General features: G+C 42.3%; 1 protein-coding gene and 1 pseudogene across 1 annotated transcript in view; both read left to right on the plus strand.

Annotated features, from left to right (window-relative positions):
* Vit (vitrin) overlaps window positions 1-22,067 on the plus strand; it is a 117,908-nt gene that overhangs the window by 13,843 nt on the left and 81,998 nt on the right. Inside the window, exon 2 of the mRNA XM_040730844.1 lies at window positions 3,383-3,452. Coding sequence (XP_040586778.1) covers window positions 3,401-3,452 — 52 coding nt within the window. The 5' untranslated portion in view covers window positions 3,383-3,400. The remainder of the gene's footprint in view (window positions 1-3,382; window positions 3,453-22,067) is intronic.
* Window positions 6,209-6,639, plus strand: LOC110341540 (annotated as a pseudogene).

A 22,067-nucleotide genomic window follows, 5' to 3' on the forward strand; every position in this document is an offset into this window, starting at 1 on the left:
ATCCCAGCACTCCAGAGGTGGATACAGGAAGAGATAAGGTGGGGTAGAGACAGAATTTCTGGCTTTTCAAACTGAGGAGTGACAGAGGAAGGGAGAAACTGGCAGCTGCTCCTGGTTCTTTGATCTTCCAGATGTTTACCCTGATATCTGACTTCTGGTTTTTATTGATTAAGATTAGTTAGATTAAAGCTTCAATTGCTCATGAGTTGTACATGGGTAATGTCTTCATCAGGATGAAATAGGTTGTTTCTTGGAACTGGTTGATGGGTGTCCATGCAGCCCCATATGTGAAGGTCATATATGTCTTTCATGACTTCTGAAGCTGTAGGACATGCCTGAGAGAACTCCTATGCTCTCCTGTCCCCCTTTTGGATTTGTGGATAGACTACCATTGAGAAGTATGATTTTCTGGCTTTGGTATATATTAAGATTGTCTTCCCTTAGTTTTGTTTCTTTGTTTTTCTTTCTAGGAAAAGGAGATAGTCCTTGGTACTCATATTTATCTAACATGTGTTCGCTGAGCATCTACAAACTCAAATAAAAAATCCCATCCTCGCGGAGTTAGCATTTTGTTGGGGGAACCCAACAATAGACGAATAAAATAAGTAAATTGTAGAATATGTCAAAAGTGATAAGTAACCGGGAAAAATAGCAGATAAGAATAGGGCTTAGCAGTGGACAGAAAAGGATATTGTGACTTTAAATAGGATGTTTAAATAATATCCCATAATAAGGCATCATTCAAGCAAAGATTTGGAAAAAATAAGAGAACAAACATGCTCATATTAAGGACGTATGTTCAGGCAGAGCAAATAATTAGTGGGACAGTAAATGCAGAAGAGAGACTATGGGGTGGAAGGCATATTCTAGAAAAGGCCTATAATCAGGGGAATTAGAAAAAAATGAGACCAAGAAGATGAAAAGTGGGTTCATCAATAAGACCTTGAGCTACCTGTGAAGACTTCGGTTTTTCTTCTTAGAATGGTGAGAAGCCACTATACAGTACTGAGAAGAGCCAAGATCAATTTACTTCAATCAGGGTCATGCTAGTTAGCCTCTCCAGAAGGCCAACTAAAGTAATGTAGATGGACCAGGGTGTGGCCTGGACCAGGTACAATGGTGAAGATGGGAACTGAGTGGTTCTGGATGTTGTATGCATGTAGAGCAAGCAAGCTTAGCAGATGGAGATACAGATGTGCAAGATGAGAAGGGTGAGTCTACAACACTGAGTAGTAATTGTAGTGCTGGCCATGTGCATCCAGTAGGGACACTTCATACCCTGCAACTGTCCCATAATCATGTCCAATATCTAGGATTGAACTCATGCCTATTGTTCAGCAGTGTCTCAAATTAGTAAAAATTATTGATTTCACTGGTTCCAAAAACATGATAGCTACTTCAGCATTGAGGTAGCAAGCAGATTGTGTGTCTCTACTCTGAAGTTAAAGACCATTGTTCCACTGTTAACTAGTGGTCAACTACTTCAGTTGGGAAACTTAATACACCAGTTGTTGCCCATAATCAACGAAGGGATCCAGTGCTTTAAGGAGGTCACCCTTGGTGCCTAATTTAACTGTTTAGAACAAATCTTTCACACATCAAATGTTTTAAATTCATTGGCATTTGTATTGATCTTTCAGTTATAACTGATAAGCACTTGGTGCTAACTCTTCACAGACCCATAGCTAAATATTGAATATAAGCATATACATTTCCCACTTAGTAACATCACTCCTGTGGCTTAAAAATGAGATTTTGTGAGGATCCATATCATAGAACTCAGGGTCTTTTCTTTTCCAGAAACTGGATTTACCAACAAACTCCTAGGCCACAGCAGAGTGCACATCACCTACTTTCCCAGAGAGAAGGAGTGTCTTGTTACCACTGATACTGTTTAAACTTTTTAGGTGATAATGCTAATAAAATGCAAGCCAATTTTATGTCTGGATTCTCTACAATATCCTTTTCTTTTGAATGAACCAAAGGCAGATGTCTCCCACCTACCTCTCCTTGGATTTCTCTCCCATCCTCTGGTGGCACTGTGGTCTTAATTTAGAACTTCGTAAGTCCTTGTTTCCTAATCTATTCAATGACAACTTTCAAACCCACCATGCTGGCTTATCATAAGGACTCAAAACAAAATGAAGAATAGTATGAGTGCAGGGGATGGGGAATTGGCGAACCTTTGAAGGTCTCCTCACAGCTCTAAGAGAAGGGAGATGCATTCGCTATAGAGGACAACCTTTTGCTGCCCACTGCGCTATCCAATTCCTATAACTCTGTTTATGCTGATCCCCACATTGGTGTCCCTTTTCCTCCCTCATTCCATCTACAACCTTTCCCTATCCCTGTTTGGATTTCCCACCTGGTTAAATCCTGCTTTTTCCATTGGCTGAAACGGCTTCATTCATCAATCAATAAGAGAAACACATATTCACAGCACACAGCAGGACATCCTCTGTCTTTTTTCCTTTTTCTGTTTTGAAACTTGGTCCATTCCAGCCAGGTGGTCCAGCTGCTCCCAGGACTACGAAGCTTCTCCTTGTTCTCACAGATGACAAAGTCCCCTTTGGTTTAGCCATAGACTCTCCTTTCTTCCTCTAATGTGTCTATTCCCAGACCAGGACCTACTATACTAAAATCTGCATTTTAACAAGATCTTCAGGGGATTAGTGTGTGCTGTGAAGAGAGGCCTGCTCAACTTGGTTGCCTGTTGATCTATTAGAGGCGTTTTAAAGCTTAGTAACCAAACTCTACCCACAACAGACTCTGATTCGGTTGATCTGTGCACAGCCTGGACATGGTGTTTTTAAAAGCCCCAGTGATACCAATATGCAGGAAAGCAAGAGACCCAGGGCTCTGTAAGTCTTCCCCTTCCTTACGGGGCCTCCAGGCTCACTCACGCTCTCTGATGCTGTGATAATTTGTGTTCACGTATGTTTTCCCACCTCTATTAAACTATGCTTTTTAAGAGTGAGAACTGGCTTTTAATTCAGTTTTATACCTTCTGTCTTACAAAGCAGTCATTACAGGGATTTAATGTTTACTGAATGGATGATTTATTTGTAATCTTAAATTGTTCCCTTGACACCATAAATGTGGCTGTTCTACTGGGACACAGTCGCGAAATCATGAGGTTTTTCATCACTTCTAAGACCAAGTCAGAGGCAGATAACAAGAATGGGTTTTCTAACTGAAACTGGGTTCTCTGGGTACCAGTGCAGCCATCCGGTTCTATCCATGAGTCTTCCCACAGAACGCCGAAGCTTTGAATCCTGGCTCCAGAGGGCAATGCAAAATGATGCAGGCTGTCCCCACATAGTTCAGGCATCTGATTCAGAACTCCTGGCTGAAGCTTGATGATGCTTTTCTCTCTCTCCAGGGTACCATTTTGATATTTATGGGGATTGCTTTTCCCACCATGAAGGCATCTGTTATTGAAGTCTTGCTCGGTGAGTACATTTCTATGTGTATCTGGATATTCTTTGAATCTGGCCAAGAGGGGTTTCAAGCCAAGACAGAACCCATAACAACAACAGAAGTTTAAGGGAGAATGTTAAATATACATCAAATTCAAGATGCCTCTGTGGGGAGTGTGTGCATGTATGCGTGTTCATATAACACAAATATTATAGTATGTGTATGTGTTTATATATGACCTATACTATGTACACATATCTTTGTGTTTGTCAGCAATAAACAAGTGTTTCAGATACAGCCTGTTTGAAGATCCTGAATTTAAGATCTCCCTGTTTCTTAATTCCTCAGAAAATAAAAAAATCAATATTCTTAAGACAATAATTTTACTCATGCCGTTAGAAACTCACACTTTGGAGATGAGATCTTTGAGACATCTCTAATCTCCAAAGAATACAATTTGGCTGTCTTTAAGAAACAGCAGGCCTACTGGAGCACAGACACTGCTGGTGCATTTAGAACTAAGCCCAGGGGTAATATTCTGTTGCTAGTACTCACTGTCTGAGGCTTTGCCAGTTAACATACCCCTGCAGGTCATGCTGAAACTGAGGGGCACAAAGTTCTTTGTAGATAGTGTGTATTAACTTGTGGGACTGTACTACAAGCTGGGTAGCCTAGAACAACAAAAATGTGTTGTCTTCCAGTTTGGGAGACTTGAAATCCAAAATCAGTGTGTCTAGAATTGAGGGAGAAGTCTGTCCCAGGTCTCTTCCCTAGTTTCTGGATGCTTTCTGGAAATCTATGATGTTCTTTGTTTATGGATACAACATTCTGTTTCCCAACATCTTCACATGGCATCCCCATTGTCTGTCTCTGACTTTTCCCTTTCTGCAATGGCATAAGTTTTATTGGATCAAGCATTCCAGTATGACTTCATCCAGTTTCAGCCAGTTATCTGTGCCACTCATGTGTTTCCAGACCAGGTCATATGCTGAGAGACTGGGCATTCAGATATCAGTGCACAACTTGCATGGGGAAGGGATGAAGTTTAACCCATTACAGACCGAACGTGTTTAAGCCTGCTCAGAGGAAGTCTGACTAGACCCAGTTGAGGACAGGAAGAAAAAGGTGACATAGTTTAGAAAGCAGAAGGGTCTCATGAGGATGGGATGAGCGCTGGGCTGGAGCAGAGAGAGGACTCAGGTTCTAGTTCTGAGACACCACCAGTTTGTTGATGTTGGCAGCCACACAGAGTGGTGGTTCCCAACCTTCCTAATGCTGCAACCCTTTAATACAGTTCCTCGAGTTGTGCTGACCCCGGCCATAAAATTATTTCATTGCTACTTCATAACTGTAATTTTGCTTCTGTTATGAATCATGATGTAAATATCTGATATGCACGGTATCTGATATGCGACCCTTGTGAAAGCATCATTTGACCCTGGGGGTCATTGGCCACTTGTTGAGAACCACTGTCTTAGAGTCTGCTGTTTCTTCTTAAATGATGGGACAGCCAGGGAACACCCAGCTCTGTGTCAAATGTTTGCAGGGTGTTAGGACAGTTTTCATGAAACCACTTGTCTCTCAGGTCACCTTCTCTCAGAGAGGAACATTAGTAGGTGGTTGCTCATTCAGTGTCACCAGACACTGTTCCTGTCATATGGCAGTGGGAAGCCCAAATAGGATTCTGGGTATCTATCCAGGAGCTCTCTCCCCAACTACTGATGTTCTCATCTGACTGAGAAAAGTCCAAGAATCAACTACCCAACCTGACCACTGTTACAAGGAGGTCATAGTCTGGACTGGGTGTTCCCAGTCTCTGGGCGTCTTGCTCAAAGAATTTAGAAAGCACGTATGGGAAGCAGAGTGGCAAGAAATTGTATTCAAAAGCAACGTGACAGTACACAGCAAACAAACTACAAGGCAGCCGCAGGCTCCTTGTGTTAAACAATCAAAGTCTCTGGTTACTGCCTTAGGCATCTTTAGTTTTAATTGAGTGGGCCTATGCTCTTCTCTCTTTAAAGATTTATTACTTTTTAGTTTTCTGTGGTGTGTGTGTGTGTGTGTGTGTGTGTGTGTTTGTGTGTGAACACATAGTCTAGAAAATAAAACCAGTCTTTCTAGAGCTGGAGTTACAGTGACTACATTCTTTGTGGATCCTGGGAACTGAACTCTCAGCCTCTGGTCCATCACTCCAGCCTCACATAAACCTTTCTGAATCTGCCTATGCTTTATTAAAATTCACCCGATACTAATCATGTGCACACTGGGGTATGCAGGAGCATACAATGACAAGTAGGGGATTGTCCCCAAGAGTTCACTCAGAGGACACAGCTTGCCTTTCTTTGTATGCCCCCAAAACTGACTAGCTCAGGCTGGGCCAGCTCCTGTCTTAGCTCCCTAATGTTATGGGGCATTCTGGAATGGAAAATAATCACAAAACGGGGTTACCAATGGTTGTTCAGAGGAGCAACTGCATTTAGAGAAGGGTGTATGCATGCATTTTGTTTAGTGTAGGTGGAGTCCCAGGTTGTTAAGTGTGTGATTAGAAGAGGAATTGGGGATAGCTTGAGCCAAGTGCAATTCTGCTCTGCTAGGCTTAGGCTGCCTCATCGGTGCAATTACTCCATAGGCCCGGCCCGCTTTAGTCACAAAAGGAACGTTCACCTTGGAAACACAAAGTGTTTCCCTTTCACCTTATTATTTTGAGCTACAAGTTAACAAGTTCTTAACCTTAAAGAAGTGGGGGTGAGCTCCCTCCTGTTTTCCACCATGGTGCAAGGTCAAAGTTAAAAGGAGAACCCCCATGCAGGAACTTCGCATCTGCAAGCTCTGCCTCCATACCTGTGTCGGGGAGAGCAGGGCAGCCCAGGGTGGAGTTTTCAAAAGCTAGATACACCGTCAGGTCTTCTGGTGTGAGGAGAAATGAAAGGATTGCTGTGCCCTGCACAGTCCACGGAGCCAAGGCAGAAGAAACCCTGGAGAAGGATCTGAAGGTGCAAGAGTATGGGTTATGGAAAATAACTTTGGTTTGGGGACTCAAGAACACACCGATCTGGACATCGAATGTGACATGAGTGGAGGGATTGACAGCCCGGATTTCTGTGGGTGCTACTGGGTACGTCAGGGTTCAACATGGCGAACAGGCTGCCCTAGAGCCACAGAATCAGCAAAGAGAAGGCCCAGCAGAAGCATGATGGGATCATTCTTCCTGACAAATGAACATTATCCAGGTAAGAATAAGGAGAATTTTCACACCCTGTCTTTTCCTATGCATCACAGACCCAAGATGGTAGATTTAGCTACTCCTCTCCCTGCCTCTCTTAGCCTGCCTTTTTCCTCACAGGGAGGCTCATACATTGAAAGCAGGAAAAGGAGACCCCCATACCTCAACACAATAGAGGCCACAGATGGCAACCCCACACTCCACAATGGAAGCACAAAGTCCTCCCTCTGTGACAAGGAATAATATAAATATGTCTACTATTGTACTGGAATCCCTAGCCAGATCAACTAGGCAAGGAAAAGGTTAAAAATAAGGTTTTAAAAAGTCACTGGGCTAGAGAGATGCGATTAAGAGCTTGTACTGTTTCTGCAGATGACCTGGTACCTACATCACAGCTAACAGCCCACTGTAGCTCCAGCTCTCGGGGGATCCGATGCCTCTGACTTCAGGGACACCTGCACTCAATACCCCTACACACACACACACACACACACACACACACACACTCATGCACACACACACACACACACCACACACACACACACCACACATCACACACACACACACACACACACACACAATTAAAATTAAGATTTAACTCAAAAATACTAATTATATTTGGAAAAAACTCAAAACTTGTCCATGAGATTAGGTGACATGAAATGTAGAAAACATTCATCATCGAGCCTTTAAAACTAGTAAAGGAATTCAGTATATTTATAGAGTTTTGTTACCTTTGTATTGTTGTGACCAAAAATGGCTCACTGAACAACATAAGAGGGAGCATAGAATTATTTTGAGTTGGGGTTTCAGTCCATAATGTCCAGAGAAGCCTGGTGGGCCGGGCTGTTTGGTTCAGAACTTGTGACAGGGGCTCTGCAGGTCATAGCAGACCAAGAAGCAGACAGAGCAACAGAACAAAGGGCCAGACATGACCTTCAAAAGCCAGCCTTTGTGACCTGTGCCTTAATTCCATCAACTAAGTGTGGCCTTCAAAAGGTTCCCCAGCTTCCTACAGAATACCGCCAGCTGGGGAGCAATCTGTCAAAGGAAGTGCCTACGGGGGACACGTCAGATTCAAAATAGATTGTGACCTTGCCTCCTAAGTTCATGGTCATCTCATAATACAAACTGCATCTAATCCAAGTCAAAGAATCCCCGGCGCATTACAGTCTCAACACTGTAAAGTCCCAAATTTAAGGTCAGTTCTGAGGCTCAAAGCAAACTCTTAGTACGAAGCTCTGTAGATCAGAAAGTCACATTCGTCCAATGTACAGGGACAGAGCACAGGCATGCCCATTCCGAAACGGACAGATGGAGTATGGGGGAGAAGGTGGGACCAGATGGAATATGGGGGGAAGGTACTGAAACCAGTCGTGGAAAACAGGCTAACTAGGCTCTGTGTCAAACACCTGGCATACAAGCAGCTGGGCTCCAACTGCAGCTATGACCTTAATGTTTGTGGCTTCCTTATTTTTTTTTTGCCATCTCCAATTGATGCCTGCCATTTCCTCAGCGGGTATCTCAGGTTCTCGGCAGTTACAACATCCTAGGAACTCCCTCGCTGCTTGAGCATCATGTATGGCTTACTAAGGTCCCTGCAGAATATCCAGCCTGTCTACACATTGCCTGACCTCCTAGTCTTTTCTCAAAAACTGTGCTGGAAGCCTACAAGACCCTGTAACTCTCACATTTTGCATAAAGAGCACACAGACAATGAAGGCTAAAATGCTAGCCTCCTGGGCCAACTCAAACAGCTGCCAGGACCTCTTGGACCACAGCTTCAGTGACTGCTGAATGCCTGGGTAGCTGAACCCGTGAAAACACTGGCAACCTTTTGTGTAATGCTCATTTCGTTAATCATTATTGTTTCTTTGGAACTATCTTTTTGGTCCCCAAACATCGTGTTTCCTCTCTTGAGTCAAACTAACCAAGGCCTTTTGAAACCTTATTTCAATGTACTTTTCAAAGATACTGCTTTTCTTGGTGCTGTAGCCAAGTACCTGAAATGAAGCAACTTGAAGGAACAATGGTTTACCTTGGCCTAAGTTCAAGGGATACACTCCGTCATAGCAGGGAAGCTATGGTAGCGGTGGTTGAGGGGACTAATTACAGTGTGATCTCAGTCCGGAAGCAGAGGTAGACAGAAAGTGGGGCTGGACAAAAAGTCAGGGCTCATTCAAGTGATTCACTTCTTCCAGACAGCCTCCATCACCCAAGGGTTCTACAGTGTCCCGAAACAGCTAGGAACCAAGCGTTTGAACATCTCGTATTCAAACCGCAGTGGCTGCACCAATCAAAACAGCACGGTACTAGAGTAAGAATAATGGGGAAGTAGAGATGGCCCAGAGATAAATTTATAGTCAGCTGATCTTTAACAAAGATAACAGGAAAAAATAATCTCCTAAATACACAGCACTGGGAAAATACGACACTTGTGTGCCGAAGACTGGATTAAATGCTTAGCTCTGATCAAATGCTTAAAATCAACCAAAAGTAGAAAAGTCTCAAGCATAAGACTTGAAACTGGAGAGACCCAGAAACAAGCCTAGAAAAATCACCTCAAAATTGGCCCAGGCAAAGAAGGTTCACTTGACAGGACCCTGAAAGCACAGGCAACAGAAGCAAAAATTCGACAAATGAAGTCACCTCAAACAGATTCTGCACAGCACAGGTTGAATCAACGGAGTACAGAGGCAGCCTGTTGAATGAGAAATAATATTTGCAAGCCATATATCTGACGGCAGGTTAATAGTGATACCATAGGGGATCTCAAAATAGCAAGAAAATAATCTATTTTTAAAAACAGACCAGAATAAACATTTGTTAGTTCACAAAATATCACTTTGTGTCTATTAGAATGACCTCTATCATATGGACGCCATATCACGAGTTGATGGGCATCTAGAGACCAGGCAATCAACCCTTGCCTGCCGGAAGTGGGAGAAGGGACTCCAGCCAGCCAGGGTATGGCAAGCATGGCTCTGGCAGGCCATGCCCTTCTCCCCTTTCCCTCCTGCCCTCTCCCACCCCCTTTCTAAAAACCATTAGAGTGCATTCCTAGAGCTGCCCCCAAGGTCTTCCCTTATTTGGCCAATTCCTCCTCCCGAGGCTGACTATGAAGATCCAATTATCAAAGAATTGAAATCCAGCAATCAAAAGCCCCCTTTGACTCACCTAATTAACATGCCCGATCAAAATTAGACACCTCATCCTGATACAGGGTTTCCCCGTTTTACTTTTATAAGCCTCCATTTGTCTATAGGCTATATCAGTTTCCTCTCTACCTAGAGGCAGTGCTTTGTCATCTGTGTGTCATGTGACCCCCAAGTCATCTGGGGCCTTCACTCCTCCCTTGTTCCCTTCCCCTTCTCCCTCATCCTCTATATCTTATCTGTGTCTCTTACTCCTTGCCTTTGTCTCTCTGGGGCAAATAAATTTCCTTTGTGCTGGGAACTCAGTCTTGGGACATTCTGAGCCAATACCGGTTCCTTCAGTGGGAAAATAAAATAGTATACTCATGATGGCAGTTATAAAAAGTTGTATGAAAGTTCCTCAAAATTTAAAAAATAGGATCTCCTGACCTGGGGACTGCAGGCAGGTCAACTCACCCCCAGCAGACCAAGCAGTTGAAAAAACACAGTCTGAGGGAATTCTGGAATTAGAAAAGTTGGGTAAACAATCAGGAACTACAGATGCAAGCATAACCAACAGAATACAAGAGATGGAAGAGAGAATCTCAGTTGTTGAAGATACACTAGGAGAAATACATTCATCCACAAAGAAAATCTTAAGTCCAACAAATTCCTAAAACAAAATATCCAGGAAATATAGGATACCATGAAAAGACCAAACCTAAGAATAATATGTATAGAAGAAGGTGAAGAAACCCAACTCAAGGTGCAGAAAATATATTCAACAAAATCATAGAATGCTTTCCCAACCTAAAGAAATACATGCCAATGAAAGTTCAAGAAGCCTACACAACAACAAATAGAGTGGACCACAAAAGGAAGTCCCCTCGTCACATAATAATCAAAATACCAAACATACAGAATAAAGAAAGAATACTAAGAAAGGCCAAGTAAAAAGGTCAAGTAAACATATAAAGGCAAACATATCAGAATCACACCTGACTTCTCCGTAGAAATTCTGAAAGCCAGAGGGTCCTGGATAAGATATTCTACAAACACTAAGAAACCACGGATGCCAGCCCAGAGTACTATATCCAGCAAAGCTTTCACTCACTATAGATGGAGAAAACAAGTTATTCCACAACAAAACCAGATTTAAAAAATACATATGCACTAATCCAGCCCTACAGAAAGTACTGGAAGGAAAACTCCAAACTATATTCACAAAACCATAGGCAATAGATAAGCCCACTTAACAAAAAGCCAAAGAAAAAGCAGGGTAAATCCACACACACAATACAACCACCACCAACAAATCCCAAACAAACAAAAATTAACACTCAATAGTTCTTAATTTCCCTCAATATTAATGGTCTTAACTTGCTTATAAAAAGACAGAATGGATACAAAGACAGAATCCATCCTTCTGCTGCATACAAGAAACACACCTCAACTTTGAAGACAGACATTACCTCAGAGTTAAGGGTTGGGAAAAGATTTTCCAATCAAATGGACACAAAAAACAAGCTGGTATAGCTACCCTAACAAATTAGACTTCAAACTAAAATCAATCAAAAGAAATGAAGATGGTCATTTCATATTCATCACAGGAAAAATCCATCAGGAAGAAGTCTCAATTCTGAACATGTATGCCCCAAACACAAAGGTACCCATGTTCATAAAAGAAACATTACTAAAACTCTAGATACACATAAGACCTCACACAGCTATAGTGGGAGACTTCAACACCCCACTCTAACCACTAGACAGGACCACCAGACATAAACTTAGCAAAGAAACAAAGGAACTAACAGAAGTTATGACCCAACTGGGATTAACAGACATCTGTAGAACATTCCATCCAAACACAAAAGAATACAACTTCTTCTCAGAGCCAAATGAAACCTTCTCTAAAATTGACCACATACTTGACAACATAGCAAACCTCAACAGGTACAAAAAAATTGGAATAACCCCCATAACTTATCAGACCACCATGCTTTAAAGTTAGAATTCAGCAACAATACAAATTTCAGAAATCCTACAAACTCATGAAAATTGAACAATACACAACTGTACCATTCCTAGGTCAAGGAAGAAATAAAGAAAGAAATTAAAAACTTCCTAGAATTCAATGAAAATGAGACAAAACATACCCAAACTTATGGGACACTTTGGAAGCAATACTAAGAGGAAGGTTCATTAGCACTAATGCCCACATAAAGAAACCAGAGAATAGTCACACTAGAGAATTAACAGCACAACTGAAAGCTCTAGAGCAAAAAGAAGCAAACTCACCCCCAGAGGAGCAGATGCCAGGAAATAATCAAACAGGGTTAAAATCAATAAAGTAGAAACAAAGAAAACAACACAAAAAAATCAATGTAACAAAGAGTTGATTCTTGGAGACAACAAGATAGACAAGTCTTTATCCAAACTAACCAAAAAGCAGAGAGAGAACATGCAAATTAATAAAATCAGAAATGAAAAGGGGGACATAAGAATCTTCAGGTCATACTTTGAAAACCTGTACTCCACAAAATTCAAAAATTTTAAAGGAAATAGGCAATGTTCTGGATAGATAACACTTACCAAAATTAAACCAAGAACAACAGATGAGCAATTTAAACAGACCTATAACCTCTAATGAAATAGAAGCAATCATCAAAAGTCTCCCAACCAAAAAAAAATCCCAGGGCTAGATGGTCTCAGTGCAGAATTCTACCAGAAATTCAAAGAAGAGCTAATACCAATACTCCTCAAATTGTTACACAGAATAGAAGCAGAAGGTTCATTGCCAAACTCTTTATGAGGCTACAATTACCTTGGTACCCAAGCCACACGAAGATACAACCAAGAAAGAGAACTATAGACCAATATCCCTCATAAACATTGATGCAAACTCAGTAAAATACTGGCAAATCGAATCCAAGAACCCATCAGAGAAATCATCCACCATGATCAAGTAGGCTACATCTCAGAGATGCAGGGATGGTTCAACATACGAAAATCTATCAGTGTAATCCACCATATAAACAATCTGCAAAAGAAAAAAATGCATGATCATCTCACTAGATGCTGAAAAAGCCTTCGACAAAATCCAACACCCCTTCATGATAAAGGTCTTGGAGAGATCAGGAATAACAGGAACACACCTAAACATAATAAAAGCACTATACAGTAAACCAACAGCCAACATCAAACTAAATGGACAGAAACTCAATGTGATTCCTCTAAAATCAGAAATGAGATAAGGCTGTTCACTTTCTTCATATCTCTTCAATATTGTACTTGAAATTCTAGCTAAAGCAATAAGACAACAAAAGGAGATCAAGGGGATACAAATTGGAAAGGAAGAAGTCAAACTTTCACTATTTCCAGATGATATGATAGTTTATATAAATGACCCAAAAAAGTCTACCAGGGAACTCCTACAGCTGATAAACAGCTTCAGCAAAGTGGCAGAATACAAAATTAACTATAAAAATCAGTAGCCCTACTATATACAGATGACAAAAGGGCTGAGAAAGAAATCAGAGAAATGTCACCCTTTACAATAGCCACAAACTATAAACTATCTTGGGTAACACTAACAAAATAAGTGAAGTAAAGTTCTTTATAGCAAGAACTTTGAGGCTTTAAAGAAAGAAATTAAAGAAGATACCAGGAAATTAAAAGATCTCCCATGCTTTTGGACAGGTAGGATCAACATAATACAGTCCCCATCAAAATACCCACACAATTCTTCACAGACCTTGAAAGAACAATAATCAACTTTATATGGAAAAACAAAAGACCCAGGATAGCCAAGACAACCCTGTTCAACAAAGCAATGTCTGGAGGCCTCACCATCCCTGACTTCAAGCTCTATTATAGAGCCATAGTCCTGAAAATAGCTTGGTACTGGCACAAAAATAGATAGGTAGACCGATGGAATTGAATTGACAACCCTGATATTAACCCATATATGTACAAACACCTGATTTTTGACAAAGAAGCTAAAATTGTACAATGTAAAAAAAAAGAATCTTCAACAAATGGTGCTGGTATAACTAGATTCTGGCATGTAGAAGACTGCAGATACATCCATGTCTATTGCCATGCACAAAACTTAAGTCCAAATGGATCAAAGACCTCAACATAAATCCAGTCACACTGAACCTCTTAGAAGAGAAAGTGAGAAGTATCCTTGAATTAATTGGTACAGGAGATTCCTTCCTGAAAATAACACTAGTAGCACAGACACTGACATCGACAATTAATACATGGGACCTCCTGAAAATGAGAAGCTTCTGTAAGGCAAAGGACACAGTCAACAAGACAAAATGGCAGCCCACAGAATGGGAAAAGATATTCATCAACCCCACATCTGACAGAGGGCTGATCTCCAAAATTTACAAATAACTCAAGAAGCTAGTCATCAAAACATCAAAGGGTCCAATTAAAAAGTGGGGTATATAACTAAACAGAGAATTCTCAATAGAGGAGTCTAAAATGTCTAAGAGACACTTAAGAAAGTGCTCAACATCCTTAGGCATCAGGGAAATGCAAATCAAAACAACTCTGAAATACCATCCTACTCCTGTCAGAATGGCTACAATCAAAAACACCAACGACAGTTTATGCTGGAGAGGATGTGGAGAAAGGGAAACACTCCTCCACTGCTGGTGGGAGTGTAAACTCCTACAGCCACTTTGGAAATCAGTATGGCAGTTCCTAAGGAAAATGGGAATCGGTCTACCACAAGACCCAGCAATTCCACTCTTAGGCATATACCCAAAAGATGCACATTCATACAATAAGGACAGCTGTTCAGCTATGTTCATAACATCATTATTTGTAATAGCCAGAATCTGGAAGCAACCTAGATGCCCCTCAACCAAAGAGTGGATAGAGAAAATGTGTTACATTTACACAATGGAGTACTACTAAGTGGAAAAAAACAATGGAGTCTTGAAATTCACAGGCAAATGGATGGAACTAGAAGAAACCATCCTAAGTAAGGTAACCCATGGTATGTACTCACTCATACATGGGTTTTAGACATAGAGCAAAGGATTATCAGCCTGCAATCCACACCTCCAGAGAAGCTAGGAAACAATGAGGACCTTAAGAGAGAGGCATACATAGTTCCCCCGGAGAAGGGGAAAGGGCCAAGATCTCCTGAGCAAATTGGGAGCATGGCAGGAGAGGAAAGGGAGTTAGGAGAAAAAGAAGGGGAGAAGAGCAGGGGAGAGGAGGACATGAGGGAGCAGAAAGGTTGAGTTGGGGGAAGAATATAGGAGAGCAAGGAAAAAGATACCATAACAGAGGGAACCATTATAGGTTTAAAGAGAAATCTGGCACTAGCGAAATGTCCAGAGATCTACAAGGATGACCCCAACTAACAATCTAAACAATAGTTGAGAGGATACCTTAAATGTCCTTCCCCAGTAATGTGATTGACTACTACCTTAGATGCCATCCTAGAGCCTTCATCCAGTAACTGATGAAAGCAGAAGCAGACACCCACAGCTAAACACTGAACTGAACTCCTGGAATCCAGTTGCAGAGAGGGAGGAATGATGAGCAAAGGGGTCAAAACCATGCTGGGAAAACCCACAGAAACAGTTGACCTTAACAAGGGGGAGCTCATGGACCCCAGACTAATAACTGAGAAACCAGCACCAATCCAGACCCCCTGAACATGTGTGTCAGAAAGGAGGTTTTGTTAATCTATGGGGCCTCTGGCAGTGGATCAGTATTTATCCCTAGTACACAATGGACTTTGGGAACCCATTCCACATGGAGAGGTACTCTCTCAGTGTGGACACAAAGGGGACGACCTAGGCTGCCCTGCTCCAAATGAAATGACAGACTTTGAAGATCCCCTATTGAAGGCCTCACCCTCCCTGGGGAGTAGAAAGGGGATGGGATAGGGATTAGTGGGAGGCAGGGGAGGATGGGAGAGGGAACTGGGATTGACATGCAAAATAAGCTTGTTTCTAATTTAAATTTAAAAAAGAAGAAAACAAACAAAACAATTTAAAAATAAAATTATCCTGTGATCTTACACTCTTCCTTCTGGACATGTATTCCAAAGAAATAGTATCAGCGTGTACTTCCGGGTTCACGGCTGCGTTGTTCACAACAGCCACGGCCTAAAATTGGCTCACGTGTCCACTGATTGACGAGTGCTAACCCTGAAGAAGAGAAGCAAGAGAAAAAGTGAGAGCCAGACACCAGGCAGGAGTGTGTGAAATGCTGCTTTCCTGAACATGGCATGGCTATTAGACTCACGGCAGCTCTGGTTATGTGCACAAGATCTGAGCAAGGTCAAGCCAGCTGAAATTCCGCACAGGTTGGCAGTTGGCTCCTTTACCCACTGAGTCATCTTTCCAGCCCTCTCTGCTTTGCTGTTGTCCAGGCAGGCTCTCTTGCTGAGCCCAGAGCTCCCTGATACAGCTAATACACCTGGGCAGTTTGTCCAGGAGATCCTCTGCTGCTGTCTCCTCCACCACCCCCACCCCCACCCGTAACAGGTAGCACCACATTTGCCCGGCTTTTAGTGGGATGTGGAGACCTGAGCTCCAGTCACAGCGTTTATGTGGCAAATCCTTCACCACTAAGCCATCTTCCCATCCCAGATATCTTCTATACACATCTATCTTGTTTCAGTTAGGGTAATGTCTCCACACCCTACACTTTGGCTGCAGGACATAGAGAAATCTCTAACCAATCAGGACACTTCCTCCATGCTGGCTAGCTTTCATTGTGCCAGAGGGTGTTGTGCAAGTTCTTGAAAAGAAAAGATGTCAGTGGGCTTGCCCGGCGTTGAATCCTGATATTACAGCACCAGCATGCAAGGCAAGAAGTACACATTGGTGCATCAGTGGCCAATGTTGTTGGGTAATCAACGTCTTTTTGATTGGAGTTGTGCCCCATTCCTTAGGAAGGAATTCATGACTGAAGAGGTCACAGGCCCTAAAATAGACCTACTGCTGTTAGTTTGTTAAATGATTATGTTGTCGCGCTGCTTACCAGATATTCATGCTTATACTCATAGACCTAAGCTGCTCTTAAACTTTGTCAGCAAACCCTCTCTTTGCAGTGGGCAGTACTAGTGACTAGTTCATGGTATTGTGTTGTTTGCTTGAAACTTACCAAAAGAATAGTTCTGAAATGTTTTCACAGTGCAAAAATACAAAGCAGGTATGTGGATAAAGTGACAGACAAGCCAATTAGCATGACTAATCGGTTTACACAGCACACAAAAATCAATGCATCAGACTGAGTAGTTGAATTCCACAATTTTTATCACTCATAATTTAATAGAACCAAGGAAGGGAATAGTAAATAACTCCATTAATGCAGGAAGGAAAGAACATTGCTGTCGCTGAGTTCCTCTGAGTCTCCATGTGTCTTCCTCTGCTCCTGGTCAGAACCATTTCCTAAGTCTTCCTAGCACTCTGACTTCTCCCACTTTACCCCCAGCTGGGTATTAGGACAGCCTCCCACACCCAAATCCTGGTCTCCATCACTTCCCACCATGCCCTGCTAGTCCCCGTGAAGCCTGGTTCTTCTCCTTCGTTTGCTTTGCTTTGAGACAGGATCTCATGGCCACTCAAGGGATTGGAACCACCACACCTGGCTATGGAGGTTCCTTTGTCCTCCCCATTCTCTTGACTTAAGCTCCTCCATTTCTCCTTTCTGGGCAGCATGGAGCCCAGGGTTACAAAGTGCTTTGCTTGCAAGTCTTTGAAGATGAGGTACTCTCTGTCCTTCCTGTTGTCATTCACCTACCACACCTTTTACCTTGGGCGTCCCAGAGGATGGCAGCATTTCTCATTCCCAGTCCTTTGAAGATGCTGTTCCCTTCTTAGAATTCACTGACCCTCACTCCCACACTCAAAATGCCCAGTTGGTCCTCCAAGAAGTTTCACTGCAGAGCCCAGTCTCCATGAGGTGAGACCGTCTACCTTGGTGGCCTGTTTACTCTCTTGGTGTTCTATCTTTATTTTTGTTGCAGCTGCATTATCTTTGCCCTCTTGGCACTCCGCCCCAATGATCACCATTGAGATGGGAGCTGTGTCTTTCACTGGGGTTGCTCGTGTACCGTAGCTGCTCAGAATCATAGCTCTTCAGCACAGGATTGTCTCTAGGGATGCTGAGTTTGTAAGGCATCAGAGCCATGCAACAGCACTACCAAGCTCCTAAATTAACACCGGTTAACGCGCTTCGCTCTTTGAGATTTGTTCTTATTATTTTAATTATGCGTATTGTGGGGGGTCTGTGTGGACATATATGCCCATGAATTTAAGTACCCACAGAGGTGCGGGTACAGGTTGTTGTGAGCTGCCTGATGTGGGTGCAGGGACTCGAACTTAGATCCTCAGGAAGAGCAATATGTGCTCTTAACCACTGAGCCATCCCTCCGGTCCCACATGTTCTTTTTAATATCCCTAAGTATATTACAGAATTGTATGCTGCTCATTGTCTTAGGGGTCCCAAGCAGAGCCAACATTGCTGCTGAGGAGGAACAAGAAATAAAAAGGTTAGCTAAGACTTTTGCTACCAAACCTGCTTTCAGCTTCAGATTTAGCTTTGACCTGGACTTCATTCCTTAAAACAAAGGGCAGGGGATAAATTCCAAAGGTCCCCCTAGGTTTACTATTCTATGATTTGAAGCCTACGTTGACATTTCATGGGATTATAGAAAATAAAATCCGTGTTGGCTGTGAACTCTGACTTATTTGATGCACAAGACTCCAGTGAATACACACATTACAGGTTAAAGCTTTAGGAAACTTGAAGGACTTTAAGATGCTCTACAGATGGGGTTTGGAGAAGGGGTTGGAGGCACTATCTGTGCCAGTGGACGGAGGGCCTAAAAAATCTAAGAAGAAATGCAAAAATGAGGCATTTCTGTGAAAGTTCCAGGCACACGATTGCTTACTGACTTGCCTACTGATGAGCTATTCTGACATTTTATGTTTTCTCTTGAAATTAGGTTATAATTCACAACTTACTAGAAAACACAAGCAGATTAATCATGCCAATAACTTTAGGAGGAACTTTTCATTGTAAGTCCATATGACTTTGATATGACCAAATTAACAATAATTTAATGCTAGTCTGTTTTTAATTGTAAAAGAAACACATCTACGATGACATTTACGTTTTCTGTATAAGTGATATATAGGATATATAAATCCTGACTTCATCATTATTAACATTTTGGTTTATTATTTCAGGCCTTTTTTTCCTCTGCCTCTATTTTAGCTGTCAAAATCACTGTTGGGATCTGAGCTGAGAACCTCACAGCTAGTTTAGTGTGCCGTCTACACACCATTTGTAATAAATCCCTACACGTTCCCGAGTGTTGGGACTTTTCCAGCATTCTGTTCTTTCCAGAGTGTCATTGGCAATGCTCTGATGAGAAGCTTTACATAAATCTCTGTCTGTATCAAAGATAATAACTTAGTATATATTCCCAAGAGGGTAGTTTCTGTGTCAGAGGAGATAATTTCCAAGACTCTTGAAACCTATTATCAGATTGTTTTCCTGTGTGGCTCGGCCTTCACCAACAGAGCACAGAAATTCACTCGCCCCAATTCTCCACCAGGATTAAGTGTAATTTTGTGTTCCATACACGGGGACATAACACAAAAAAACAGCCTCTCATCTTCTTTTAGCCTGGATTTTAAATCCTTAATGAAATTCCATGTTGTTTCAAGCTGTCCAAGGTGTTTGTGGGGTTTTTTTCTTTTATGAATTATCGGTACAATCGGTTTTTTAAGATTGAATTTAAAAACAATTACACCTCAGGTACCTTAATTTTGGTTAGTTTGTTATCATAGCAGAGAGGAAGGGAGAGCAGGAAATAGGAGAACTTTTTACATTGGAATACATAATTTTAATATTGAATTTCCTTGAGATTTCCAGAGGTACTAAAAGAAAGATGAAAAGGTGTGGGGTTTTCAAACACAGAACACTGAGGGGCATTGCTTCCTGGTTGCTTCAGAGCTCCGCCTTCTTCCTCGATTTCCTCCAGGTTTGTAGACAGGAATGGTCTCGGTAGGTAGGCAATTAAAACTACTATATGAAAAGACTTGGCTTGCAAATCTGTCTGCTTCTTTACATAGTCATGAAGTCCGCCTTCCCTCTTAGCGCTCTGCTTTGCCCCTTCCCGAGCTCAACATTGACCACTTTCTTTTTGTTTGTGAGTGGAAGGAGTGATGCATGCTCATGACTGTACATATGCAGGCGTGCGTGCATGTCAGGAGACAGCCAAAGTCTTCCCTCCATGGCCCTCCACCTATTTTTTCAGACAAGGGTGGGGGGGTCTCTCGCTGAACCTGGAGTTCAGTGATTGGTTAGGCGCTGGCCAATGACTCCAGACATCTTTCTGTCTCCGCCTCCAAGCTGGTGCTAGAGACACAAGCTCCTGTACCAGGCATTTACAAGGATGCTCAAAATTGTGCGGCCAGCACTGTATGCCCGGAGCCATCTCCCCAAGCTCCCAGGTCACTACTTAAAACATAGCAAGAGACAGCTTGCAAATGAGAAGGGAAACGTGCCCCCACGAACTAGAGCATTCGTAGGCTATGCTCAACAACCCTCCTCTCTGGAGGTTGGGATTCTAAGGTGCTTTAATTAGCAAGCCCATATGCTGAAGGGAAGGCAGGGGACGGTTTGTGTGCAGTGGACAATAGCAAGCTTGTTACCCTCTGTTGGTAAACTGAAACAGCCATGTGTATGCTCACTCGTCCTGGAGGGTCTGGGGTGACTAAATAAGTATTGGGGTGGTCTTACTGAAATATTTATGATCCTAATGACACCAAGACTCATAAAGACTCCCCAACGACCCACAGGCCCACATGGGTAGTATTTAGCTTTCTCAAGAATTGACACTCAAATTTATTTCACTGTGAGCCTTCAACTTCACTTTTTGTTTGCTTATTTGTTTATTTATGTGCCTAGTATATCTTTTACAAAATATTCCCAGATTCAGTCTGTTTATTTCTGCATAGAAGATAAAAGAGTGATCTTTATACAGAACTCAGAGACACACAGGCTACTATATATATATATATATATATATATATATATATATATATATATACAGACCTCCAGGAAACTAGAGCACACCCAAACCCCAGAAGTAAATAACACCTCAAAAGCTGTCAGCCTTCATACTTCCCGGCTGCATTTTCAGCTCTCACTCAAGGTCTCCTTCATGGTTTTGTTCCTATACGGTCAAACACGCAACTGCCCACACCTCAGCTAAGTGCCAAAGACAGGCTAATGCTTAGCTGTATCATTGGCACAGGTTACAGTGTCTTGGTGACTTTGGGCTGCTGTAGCCAACTGTCATAGAATGGTGGCTCACAAAAACTGGGAGCTGATCTGCTGACTTTCGTGTGCTGGGAAGGCACCAGCAGTTGACGCCCCTTTATATGAGAGGCAGGACAAAGCAGCTTCCTGAGGTCTCTTTTGGAAAGGCCCCAATTCCACTCCTTCTAAATTTTTATTTCTTGTGCGTACGATACACGTGTCTGTACGTATGACTCGTGTGAGAGAGTGCAGGCATGCCACAGTGCACCTGTAGAGGTCCAGGGACAACTTCGAAGATAGATTTTGTTTGAGACAGGGTCTCTTTGTTGTTTGCTGCTGCATACCCCAGGCTAGCTGGACATGGAGCTCTTGGGAAACTCTCCTGTCTCCTCCCATATTACTATAGCAACAAGGGGACATGCGACTGCAGATTTAAGTTTCAGTGTCTAGCTTTATTTGGGTTCTGTGGATTAGAACTTAGGTGTTTTACACATGGAACCATCTCTGCAGCCCCATTAATTCAATTCATGCCAGAGCTCCTCTGTCTTCATCCCTACCAAAGGGTCTGCTTCTAATACAATACCCTGAAGGGTTAAGATGTCAACATAACAGTTTTAAGGTGGCACAGACATTCTGTAGCAGTGACCTTATAATTTTCTCAAACACTTGGTAATGTTACTACCTTTTCCTTCAAAATGGGCAGTCAATTTAAGAGTCTACTTGTACCTGAGTTGAATATGTCTATATTTGTTGAGAGGAGAGAGAGATCAACTGTCTTGTGTTTTTGAGACAGGGCCTTGCTGTGTAGCCTTGAACTTGTGATCCTGCTGACTCAGCCTCATGAGTGCTAATGTTACAGCTGTGTGTCCCCAGTCTGGATCCAAGTGCCTGTTTAGGTTGCTGTGCTTTCCCATGCTCACCTCCAGAGCCCCAGCTTTATCCAGAAAGCAAGTCACCTCCAAATGTAGTTACGC

The sequence above is a fragment of the Mesocricetus auratus genome, unplaced genomic scaffold, assembly GCF_017639785.1.
Source record: "Mesocricetus auratus isolate SY011 unplaced genomic scaffold, BCM_Maur_2.0 Super-Scaffold_100024, whole genome shotgun sequence".
NCBI classification, from domain to species: domain Eukaryota; kingdom Metazoa; phylum Chordata; class Mammalia; order Rodentia; family Cricetidae; genus Mesocricetus; species Mesocricetus auratus.